The sequence below is a fragment of the Sinocyclocheilus rhinocerous genome, unplaced genomic scaffold, assembly GCF_001515625.1.
Source record: "Sinocyclocheilus rhinocerous isolate Xijiao unplaced genomic scaffold, SAMN03320098_v1.1 scaffold1049, whole genome shotgun sequence".
In the NCBI taxonomy this organism is placed as follows: domain Eukaryota; kingdom Metazoa; phylum Chordata; class Actinopteri; order Cypriniformes; family Cyprinidae; genus Sinocyclocheilus; species Sinocyclocheilus rhinocerous.
This window is the reverse complement of record NW_015652136.1, coordinates 910,759-923,243: the sequence shown is the minus strand read 5'-3', so window position 1 is coordinate 923,243 and position 12,485 is coordinate 910,759. Positions and strand designations below refer to the sequence as shown.

At 37.7% G+C, this 12,485-nt stretch overlaps 1 protein-coding gene across 1 annotated transcript in view; it reads left to right on the top strand.

The window, feature by feature from the left end:
• The window catches only part of LOC107713549 (semaphorin-6A-like), a 44,761-nt gene that overhangs the window by 29,452 nt on the left and 2,824 nt on the right, over positions 1-12,485 (top strand). Inside the window, exons 2-3 of the mRNA XM_016519098.1 lie at positions 6,062-6,204; positions 7,607-7,724. Of these exons, the coding sequence (XP_016374584.1) occupies positions 6,105-6,204; positions 7,607-7,724 (218 nt within the window). The 5' untranslated portion in view covers positions 6,062-6,104. The remainder of the gene's footprint in view (positions 1-6,061; positions 6,205-7,606; positions 7,725-12,485) is intronic.

The following is a 12,485-nucleotide window of genomic DNA, read 5'->3' as shown; positions in this document are numbered from 1 at the left end:
GTGGTGTATTCTCGTGATTTGCGGTGTATTCTCTTGATTTGTGGTGTATTCTTGCAGTGCATTCTCTTGATTTGTGGTGTATTCTCTTGATTTGTGGTGTATTCTCGTGGTGTATTCTCGTGATTTGCGGTGTATTCTCGTGATTTGTGGTGTATTCTCGTGATTGTGGTGGATTCTCGTGATTGTGGTGGATTCTAGTGATTGTGGTGGATTCTTATGATTGGCGATGGATTCTCGTGATGTGCGGTGTATTCTCTTGATTTGCGGTGTATTCTCGTGATTGCAGTGCATTCTCTTGATTTGTGGTGTATTCTCTTGATTTGGGGTGTATTCTCGTGATTGTGGTGTATTCTCGTGATTTGTGGTGTATTCTCGTGATTGGCGATGGATTCTCGTGATGTGTGGTGTATTCTCTTGATTTGTGGTGTATTCTCGTGATTGTGGTGTATTCTCGTGATTGTGGTGGATTCTCGTGATTGGCGATGGATTCTCGTGATGTGCGGTGTATTCTCGTGATTGTAGCGTATTCTCTTGATTAGTGGTGTATTCTCGTGATTGTGGTGTATTCTCGTGATTGTGGTGGATTCTCGTAATTGGCGATGGATTCTCGTGATGTGCGGTGTATTCTCTTGATTTGCGGTGTATTCTCGTGATTGCAGTGCATTCTCTTGATTTGTGGTGTATTCTCTTGATTTGGGCTGTATTCTCGTGATTGTGGTGTATTCTATTGATTTGTGGTGTATTCTCGTGATTTGTGGTGGATTCTCTTGATTTGTGGTGTATTCTCTTGATTGTGGTGTATTCCCGTGATTTGTGGTGTATTCTCTTGATTGTGGTGTATTCTCTTGATTTGTGGTGTATTCTCGTGATTTGTGGTGTTTTCGCGTGATTTGTGGTGTTTTCTTGTGATTGTGGTGTATTCTCGTGATATGCTGTGGTTTTCTCTGTGACTGTGTCTGTAAGCGTGGGTTCAGGTGGGTCTCATCTCTGCTGATTAGTGAGGTTTAACCCAGATGAGGGTGAGTGACTGAGAACAAGTCTTTAAAGCATCAGATCCAATTAAGAGCAGCTGTAAGGAAGCTCAGTTCGGCTCGGGCTGTCTGCGTGTCTCTGCTCAAAGCGTTGTTTTGATGGATCAGACATCACACAGGAGCACGGCGTTTGCGTTTCTCTGCTGAACACTAGAGATTCACAGAGAGTTTGAGTGCGGGTTAAAGGTGATTCAGTGCATTTGTGTTTTTTTATGAAGCGCTGTTCATTCATTCTGATCATGATTTGATTTTGAGGCCTCAGAGCTTCTGCTGCAGGTGTAACAGGATCATGAAGCCATCGTTCCTGTCGTGTGTTCATATCGCTGTCATCGTGTGTGTGTGTGTGTGTGTGTGTGTGTGTCACTGTCACTGAGTTTATGAAGCAGATTTATTGTTTTGTTGTTTCTGTCATCTGATGGTCAATCAGCTGATCTACTGTAGAGCCCTGTAAAAGATCCCCGCTCACACATTTAGGTTATAAAAATGCTGTAGGAACATTGTTTTGAAATGTTTATAAAGCATTTAAATGTCCAGTTTTCTTGCTGTGATTATAATGTTATTTAAAGATTACAAAAATGTTTCTTACAATATTCAACAAACTTTATTTTCATCCAAAATATAACGTTATTTGAATGTTTATTTTTAATATTCTAAGAACAGTTTTCTTTCATGATTAGAATGTTATTTAAAGGTTACAAAAAATGTTTCTTAGAACGTTCATAAAATACAAATAGCATCATGAGAATGTTCAGAGGATTTTGATCAAAGAATGTTTTCTCTAAACATTGTGAGAACGTGTATCAAATATTAATAAAGTAATAAGAATGTTCCATAAACATTACTTAAAAAAGTTTTGTCCTAACTTTTAAAAAATCATTAGTGAAAGTTGTGAGAACATTGTTTTATTACTGAATATTAATTCTCATTTAAACCCCATAGATAGTTGTTACGTATCCGGTCCATGAACTTCCGTCTGCTAGCCATCAGAGGTCACCCTTTCCATTTTCATTGACTCTCGCACTACACACTGTTGCATATCACCCCGGACTACATATCCCATCAGCCATTGCACTGATTGCACACAGCACTTATTGCACACAGCACTGATTGCACACAGCTGTCATCAATCACACATTCACTATAAATACACCCACTCAAACAACCATTCTGGGCCGAGTATTGTATGCGCTTATCGCCAGCAGTGATAGCTACTCTACAGAGCCCTCGTTAGCTTCCTAGCCTAGTCTTGCCTTGCCTTGTCTGTTTTCTCGGTTTCTGATCTTTGCCTGTTTTCCTGGATTCATCCCTTTAGTCTTGCCCTTTTGATTCTGTTCGCCGTTCGTTGACCTTCGCTAGCCCTAGGATTATTCTTGTGTCTTGCCCGCCATATACCTGTTCGCCATTGTTCGACCCTGCCTGTGTTTCTGACCTCTCTGCTTTAATAAAGCTTGCACATGGATCCGCATGTCTCACGTCTTGTCAGCCCCGTAACAGAAGTAATATATTTCTGTCATAATGTCTTAGTTTAGTTAAACTGCTTTTATTTTGTTGGTTTGTAGTGAGTTCCTGTGTTTATATTTCAGTGACAGTCACAAACACGAGTACAAATCGTATTTGAATTTGAATAATCGTACAGGCCTACTTTTGATTAATTAATCCAAAAATTGCCAAATTCAGTGACATTCTATACTTACTAAATTTGAGCTCTTAAGCTTCTTATTCTTCTTCTTATTAAGCTTCTTATTTAGAAAGATCGGTAAAGGACTTGTTTATGAAGACATTGTTTTTTTTTGTGATATGTAAATTTAAAAAAAATCTTGTGTAATTTTAATCAACTGTGTCTTTCTATTTTATTTTGTTTTATTTATTGCATTAATACAGCTCTTATGTAACTGTTAGAAAACGTACAACACAGATCTTGAGAATCTATGATCTTCATCTGCTGACACAGCATTTACTTTTTTACTATCTGGCATTAAATTTTTTACTATCTACCTTCCATGACATTCCACATTACAGCTATTTTACTGCAGATAATTAAAAGTGAAATAAAATGTCAAATGTCATAGGAAATCATATGGTGACGACTGTCTGAGTTTACATCATCATCTAACGGTGTGTGTGAGTGTAAAATGTGGCTCATGAGCTGCTGTTCACTAGTGAATATATGACCCTGTCTTAAGCAGCACAGGTATATTTGTAGCAATAGCCAACAATACATTGTATGGGTCAAAATTATTAATTTTTCTTTTATGCCAAAAATCATTAGGGTATTAAGTAAAGATCATGTTCCATGAAGATATTTTGTAAATTTCCTACCGTAAATATATCAAAACTTAATTTTTTATTAGTAATATGCATTGCTAAGAACTTCATTTGGACAACTTTAAAGATGATTTTCTCAATATTTAGATTTTTTTGCACCCTCAGATTCCAGATTTTCAAATAGTTGCATCTCAGCCAAATATTGTTCTATCCTAACAAACCATACATCAATGGAGAGATTATTTATTCATCTTTCAGATGATGTATAAATCTCAATTTAAAAAAATTGACCCTTATGACTGGTTTTGTGTTCCAGGGTCACATATAGTGAATGTACACTGTGTGTCTGACGTCACTGTAGTGTAACTCTGCTGATTTTTAACTCCAGGTCTGTGGTGAGGACTCTCCGTCCGTGTCTAATGAGTGTTTTCCTCTCTGTCGCGTTGATCCCTTGCTCCGTCGCTTGTGTTGATCTGATATGTAGATGTGTGTCTTCTCTTGCCGGCTGGTTTGTGTGGCCAAAGCAGCGTGAGTTATTTATTCAGCGGCGTGTGATGAAGAGCAGATGAACCAGCCGCTGCGTTCAGCCCTTTCCTAGTAAAATCTGACTTTGAGCAGCTCACAGAAACGAGGAGCTCATCATTTGCTCTTTCATTTGTTTGTGCTGGTCAATATGATGTTAACCAGCTTCTATTTTATTAACACGAGTGTCGTTCTCTTCAAGAGGGGCACAAACATCCTTTACTGGCATTTCAATTACAGGGCAGCTCGTCAAGCGCTGCTTTAATTAATTAGAGAGTGTGTGTGTGTGTGTGTGTGTAATGTGTTGTGTGATAGCTGATATCAGTGTTCACTGCAAAAAATTATTCTCTTACTTAGTGTTTATGTCTTGTGTTCTAGTATAAATATCTAAACATTCTTGAATCAAGATGAATTTACTGTACAAGAAAAATGACTTAAGGTATTATGTCTTGCTTTCTGTAAAAAAAAATATATATAAAAATTTTGTTGGTTTTCCTTAAAACAAGCTAAAATATCTGCCAATGGGGCAAGAAAAATAATCTTGTTTAGCCTTTGAATTAAGATTATTTTTCTTACCCCATTGGTAGATATTTTTGCTTGCTATTATAAACAGCTAGTTAAAAATACTAAAATGTAACACTAACAAAAAACTTTCTGCATTTTTACAATTGAAAAAAATTCTTTAGGGAGCAATGCACTGAAATTGTTTTGGCTGAAACAGCAATTTTCAGTTTCGACTGAAATAGTTTTAGGGCCAAAATCATTGACTGAAAGAGTTTACTACAAGTTACAGCACCAAATAAACATGAATAAACATCAGAAAAATCAGAAAAACTTACTTAAATGAATCATGTAATCAATCAATCAATCAATCAGTGATTCAACCACAGAAAGACATCAATAAAACAGCTTGAGATCAATAATGTCACCTAACGTCACATTTACCTCAAATCACAATCAATGTCCATAAACTAAAAAAGTAACTCTAGAGAGGAGCATTTTAATAAATATATGCACTATATTACATATTCATGATATTTTTACTTATCCTGTGGTTCGATATTTAATGTATGTTTGCATAAATCCGTCAAGAAAACAAGTTTTTATTAATGCCTCTGTTTGAATGTTTATATTTCATCAACAAATTGGAGTACAAACCTAATTGTGTTATTAAAACCATGACGTAAAAACTGCCTTATGTGCAATTTAAATGTTTGTACAACTCAGGTTTTATTTGAGTGTTGATTATTAGATAAATATGATTAATTAATTGAATGTTAAATTAAATTTAGACTAGGTTTTCATCCAAGTACATCCTGAAGTATTATTTGTATAGCGCTTTTCACGATGCAAATCGTTGCAAAGCAGCTTTACAGAAAATTAAAGTTTCTACATTATATTTAGTAGTAGCTTGTCAGTGGTGACTGTCTCAAGTTGATGTCCATATGGCAGAAATGTACGGAAAAAATCAAGCAGTTAGTTAATGTCATGTAATCAAACAGACGGTGAACACTATTAACGGCAATGATTATATGTAGCGATCAAACTTATAGCAAAGTTTGGTAGTTTTGTGTTTTGTTTGAGGGTTGGCATCATCTGCGGTCCTCTTCAGCCCAGAATTTTCATTTTGGTGCATCACTAGATTTTTCAGGTTTAGTTCATGTCTTGGTACAAACACCAAGGTTTCTCACATGATCTTATTACATGCTGTGTGTGTGTCATTCAGTTATGGCCGAAACTCATCTAGTAGCTCGCAGAAACACAAGAACCTGGGAGAAAATAAACGTGCTCTACTTAAATGCATAAGCATTAGGTCATGGGTTCGATTCCCAGCGAATGCATGAACCCAAAGATGTGTAGCTTGAATGCAGTGCAAGTCGCTGCGAATAAAAGCGTCTGCCAGATGCATGAATGTAAAGCGTGAGGTTTGATCGCGTGAGCCATCGCTCACACATGTTTTTCTCCCGTGCAGCAGGATCTGGCTCTGATCTGCAGTGATTTGTGGGTAATTTGTTGCACAAGGAAACTCATGCGTCCCTGAGAGCATGCGAGGTCAGAGGTCAGCGTGTAAATCAGTCCGTCCCATCGCTGAGCTCTTTCTCTTACAGGCTGAGGTTCATGTCAGCAGTTCTCTCAGTTTACCCACGATGCTCAGCGGCGCAATCGATCTCTGACGCATGTTCCGCTCGGCCAGTTAAAGCGATCTGCTGATTAGGTGTGTGTGTGTGTGTGTGTTTCTGCAGGCTGAAGTTCAGAAGTGATCGAGCAGAGCGGCAGGATTCAAACATGCGGTCGCAGGCCTTGTTGCTGTATTTCACGGTGCTGCAGACGGCCGGAGCCGCTTTCCCAGAAGACACCGAGCCAATCAGTATTTCACACAGCAACTGTGAGTAACTGCGTCTCACCTCCTCGCTCCGTCTCGTCTTGTTCTCACAGCGGCTCTGGGAAATGTGATCCTGGTGGCCAGAGAAACTGTAAATGCTGTCAGAGTCGGCGAGACTTCAGAGATCCTCTTTTGTTTTGCCTGTCAGGATGAAAGACTTACACACACACACACACACACACACACACACACACACACACACAGACACAGACACAGACACACACACACACACAGACACAGACACAGACAGACTCACACACACACACAGACACACTCACACACACACACACACACACACACACACACAGTCTCACTTAAAGGCCCCTGAAATGCACTGTTTCGTATTTCCTTTTAAAACAGCAAGTTCTTGTTTTGTATTCAAAAGGTTTTAATTTTTCTTTCTGTCATGAAACACGATTGGCTGTTTTGCTGTTATGTTCTCATTCTAGTGCAGAGTTTCCCAAGTTGATAAAAAGCTAATAATGAATTAAGGCCAGACACTACAGGCAAAACCATGCACTGGTCAGTTTTGAGGTCTATTTTGCTTCCTTATCATGTCTCTTCTTTCAGACTAGTGGAAAGAAAACATCCAAAACACACATTTAAGTGTTTATTTTATTGCACTTTATCTCATTTGCATCTTTCATATCTGTAAAGAGTTCTTTCTCTTACAAACAACAAACTTTACAGTTTTATCCCTCTCTATATTCTGAAGGTTTGTTCATATTTCATTCACACTGATTTCTACAACATTTCACTCCTAAAAACATGGTGAAAATGTGTTTGTTTTCTGTCTGTTGACAGTATTTTCTGATTCATGGAGTGATAAATCAAAGTAGAATTATGGACTTTATCCAAAGTTCAGATTTAGTCTCTTGAAATGCATGCAAATTAGTGCATATTTAATTAGAAGATGCTTCATTTGCATATTTAAACATAACATCTCAGAAAACTTGTGATAAAAATTTTTTTCCCGAGTTCTTAATGTACTCAATCAACTAGGGAAGTACGATAATGTCTATTATTTTTAAGATTAAATGAACATTTTTACCCTTATTCACCTGTGGTGTCTTGCCTTAAATCGTCCAAATGCAAAATTAAAAGAAATGTAATATCAATTAAAATAAAGCATTTACTAAAGAGATGAAACATTTAGTTTAGCTGCATATCATGTGATTCTTGGCGAGATCAGAGAGCCGTGAACATGTGAATGTGTTGATAAATGATTCAAATATTAACTTTATAACTCAGTGGCTCAGTGATGTCATCAGTATTTCGGCCTGTTTTCCTGAACGACTGTAGCTCTGCTGAAGGTTTATTGTCCCGTGTGGATTTCACAGGCTCTTTAATGAGCTGATGCTCTGCTGAACGAGTGCGAATCAAACTCTGTTCCTCTTCCCGTCAGATACCAAACAATATCCGGCGTTCGTGGGACACAAACCGGGAAGGAACAACACGCAGCGGCACAAACTGGACATTCAGCTGATCGTCATCATGAACCACACGCTCTATGTGGCCGCCAGGTGAGTTTGCTATTTAAAGATCGGCCCTGTGTTCAGCAGAGACTGGGAACGCGCAGATTGAGCAGATTGTTGGCATGGTAACCAGCAGCCCATTCACAGCATATGGACAAGAAGCAGCAGATGTTCAGAGTCAGAGAGCCAGCGGCCGTGAGAATCAGAGCTTTACACACATACTTGACAAGTTTTATGTTTATCTGGGTTTCTTAATATGCCCTTCCATGAATGAAGTCCTTAAATCATAGCAGAAAATCTTAAAATCATAAAGTCGTGGCGTTAAATGTTGCATGAACTGCAAAGTATGAATATCTTCCTCAGTATTTCTGTCTTGTTTTCCAGAACAAATATCTAAACATCCTGAAATCAAGACACATTTACTGCAGGTGCAGAATGAAGATATGAAGTCTTGTTTTCTGCTAAATTAAAAAACTAAAACCATAAACCTCAAATAAAATCAACTTAAATAAAAAAACAGTACTGAAATAAAAATGCCATAGATATTTATAAAAATAAAAAATAGACAAAAACACACAAAGAAATTACTTTGAACTAAAATTTGAATGAAACATAATATAAAAATAAAAACTAATAAAAAATATCAATGAAAATTAATAAACATTTTAAAAAATAAAAATAAAAACAAAAAATTACTAAAAACTGTAATAGTATCTCTGATATAAATTAACACTGGTTAGAAGTTGTATTTTCAAAGTTTGTGAAAATGTCTTGCTTATTCAACTTAGAGAACATGTATTTTTTGGGTTTTTTTCATTAAGTGTCTTAAAAAGTCTTACATTTACCTTCATAAATCCTGCAGAAACCCTGATTTATGTTTTCACAAAAGGACCTTCTAAATTAAAATTATTTTCAGGTCTTCTGATTGTTCTGAATGTGTGTGAATGTTGAACTAATAATCATAAGATCTCTTTATTAATTTAACAGTACTTTAGCTGTTTTGGGTGTGTATGTGAATGATCTGAGATCTTATTTCTCTTGATAAACATTGGCGTGTTCTTTGGCCAGAGATACAGAGAGTCACACCTGATCACACTCTGATTGATTGGTTGCTGTAGGCTCCGCCCCCTCTCACTCTCCACTAATGAAAATGCTGGAGCTCTGATTGATTGATAGCTAGAGTCTCCACAGGTCAGATCTCTGATTACAAGAGGTTTGAAAGCTCTAGCGGTGGATCAGTGTTTTTCTGATGGTCAGATCACAGCTCTTTTGTTTTCTTCTGTGCAGTTTAGAAAAAACAATGTTTTCTGCTTTCAGCTCCAGGCTCTTCTGGGCTTTCTGGTGTTTTGTGGCTTTATTTAGGCCTGTAGTGGCTGATGTGACTCAGCACCACTGTAAAAAGAGTTTTCTTTGGAGTTTTTCTTCAGTTTGTTTTGTTTCTTGAAACCTCAGTGCAGCTCAACAAAATCTGATTGGTTGCTGTAGGCTCCGCCCCCTCTCACTCTCCACTAATGAAAATGCTGGAGCTCTGATTGATTGATAGCTAGAGTCTCCACAGGTCAGATCTCTGATTACAAGAGGTTTGAAAGCTCTAGCGGTGGATCAGTGTTTTTCTGATGGTCAGATCACAGCTCTTTTGTTTTCTTCTGTGCAGTTTAGAAAAAACAATGTTTTCTGCTTTCAGCTCCAGGCTCTTCTGGGCTTTCTGGTGTTTTGTGGCTTTATTTAGGCCTGTAGTGGCTGATGTGACTCAGCACCGCTGTAAAAAGAGTTTTCTTTAGTTTGTTTTGTTTCTTGAAACCTCAGTGCAGCTCAACAAAATCTAGTGATGAAAATACAGCAGGACAGAGAGAAAGAGGAAGGACAGTTCTGATCAGTGACCGGTTGCAAAAGAAATTCAGTTAAATCGCTCTAATTTGAATCCAGAAAATAAGACTGATTAACTCTTAGCTAACTGCTAGTTAGTCAAACTAGTTCTTAAGACAGTGTCTGTGTTTGTGTAACTGGACCCTGGTGATGTGAATATAAAACACACGGCCAGAAACATTTAAATACAGGAGAGCTGATCTGATCTAAAGCTGCATGATCCACACTGATCTGCTGTGTATTAATTATGGATTTAGACGATATTGAGCTGAAGTTTCTCAGATTGTGTGTTGCAGTGGACATGATATGAAGCTCACACACAAACAGGACAATAACGTTTTCTGAACAGCACTTCTTGTAGGATTGTGCATGCTCTTAATTCCTCTGGTATCTATGCATCTGCATTTCACTCTTTGTAACTGATATGACATATAGATATATTTATGTCAAAGTCTCAAAGTCTGCTTTATTGTCAGTTCTGCCACGTGTACAGTACATACATACAGAGAATTGAAATTGCGTTACTCTCAGACCTTTGGTGCATACAGTTAACACTAACAGTAGAACGTGAAAATACATATTAAATATATAAAATTCAAACTATGCAAATATACAAATGAGGACATGTAAAAAAAAAAAAAAGATAAAGTGGCACAAGGCAGATAGAGTGCAAACCAGTGAAATAAACAGTGCAGATATAATGAGTGTAGTGCAAAAAGAGCTTATCAGTCTGTTTAAAGTGACAAAGAGCTCAGAGAGCAGTCTTTATTTAAAGCTCATGAATTGCTCATGCATTTGAGCTCTGGGTCTGGAGGTGCTCATGGGACATTGTCCACATTCCTCAAGCTGTGGCCGAGGCGTCCCTTAACAACCCAAAGTACTGACCCCAGAACAGCTGAGAAACTCCAGAAGGTTCTGGAGCCGCGTCTGAGGCCTCATGTGTGATGGAGGGCGGAGCTTCGGTGGAGGATTGACAGGTGTGAGACGCATACTAATGAGTTCCTTTCTCTGCGAACACGGAGTGAGAGAGTTTGACAAAAGGCCACCAGATGGACGCGGCCGGCCCGCATGAGAAGCACATTCCTGCGCACAAAGAGCCTCTGTTGAGCTCTGGACGATCGGCACAAACCTGCACTCAGTAAAACTCATCAAACGTGAGAGGGGTTGTGTGTTCAGTTCGTTTTTAGCAGATACGCATGCTTGAATGTGATGGATTATTCACTTTCTTTCCTTTGGAGAAACCTGGAGAAATCTGTAGCTTTGTGTCTAATCAGATGAAGTCTAGTCAGTCGTGTTTATTTCTATAGCGCTTTATACAATACAGATTGACAGAGATAAACAGGAAGATAACAGAATCGATTATGGAAACTCGTAGGGCTTGAAATTGGTCATTGTAACAGAATTACAACAAAATGTTCTATAGCGCCGCAGTCCAATCAGCAATGACAACCAATGGCAAAAACAGTGAAAACAACACATTTCAATCATTTAAATCCAAATCTGCATGATAAATCACATTTTAATTGTGATCATGGTTTCTGCTTCTTTGGAAGAACCTTTAACTCTAATATTAAAACGAAAGAAACTAGAGTGTGAACCTGACTTTATCCAGTGTTCAGATTTATGTGCTGGAAATTTGTGCAAATGAGTGCATATTAAATTAGATATTGCCTCGTTTGCATATTTAAAATGAACACTTCAAAATCAAGTCGACAATATCGCTGGATATTAAGTGTCCCCAACTAAGCAAGTCAGAGGAACTGCGGAATCGACGTTTGTGAAAAAAAAAGCATTTGTGTTTCATGGTAAAATTCCAACTCAAATAAAAATAACTACTATTGTTTATACTAAAACTTTACTTAAGCTTGTCTTCAGACTCAATGGTATCATTCTGAATTGTGAACTGAAGTGAGAACATGCCATTATTAACGCCATTCTAGAATATTACGAATATTAGTCCTGCATAGATTCAGTCTTCCTGGTATTCTGTAGCTTATATAAACAGATGATATTAAAGCATCTTCTGTGGACGCTGTAAGCTGTGCTTTATCTCTGCGTTTGGAAGCACAGTTTGTGACTCATCTGTAGATCGGTGAAGTCATTTTTACAAAAGGCATGGCAAATAAATAATTTTTCTACGTTTTCTACATAAAACAGATTATTGGAGTGCGTTTTATGAGAAAATACTATTTCAGTCTTTCTACTTAATAATTTTGTGTTTAATTCAATGTAGTTACTTGTGAAATTTTATTAGCAATTTCTGAATGAAAATAGTTGCTACACCAGATTTTTTCACTATGTATATTGACAAATTAATTTATTTATTTGTAAGTTTCAGACGGATTCCCCAAACTACCTGCAAGTTGCATGAATCTCTAAATGACACATTTTGGCTTCCGAACAGCAAAAATAATTTTGTACCTACAATAATCATGGAACTTAATTATCAAATGTTAAAATACTTAATTTTGTCTTTTGAAAGTTGCGTTCAAAATTCATTTGGCTCAGAAATCTGCGGGCCGTGAGTCCATCGCTTTGAGTAGTTAGTGCATCACATCCGTTTCACATCCACATTTCATCAGACCTGAAATAAAAGAAACAAACAGAGTTCTCGACAGTAACTTCATCAGTTCTCACTGAGATCAGCAGTAATTACACGCTAGAATGGAATTTCACTAACGAGTGCGGAGCGACACCGTACCTGTGCTGATTGAAATTCATCAGTCAGAAACACAATCTCTGTGTAGCTCAGACGAGCTGATTAATTGAGCTGATCTGATTAATGCTGCTGGAGGACTGAATGAGTGTTTCTGTCCATCACACACACACACACACACACACACTCACACTCACACACACACTCACTCTCACACACACGCGCACACACTCACACAAACACACACACACACACACACACACACACTCTCTCTCACTCACACACAC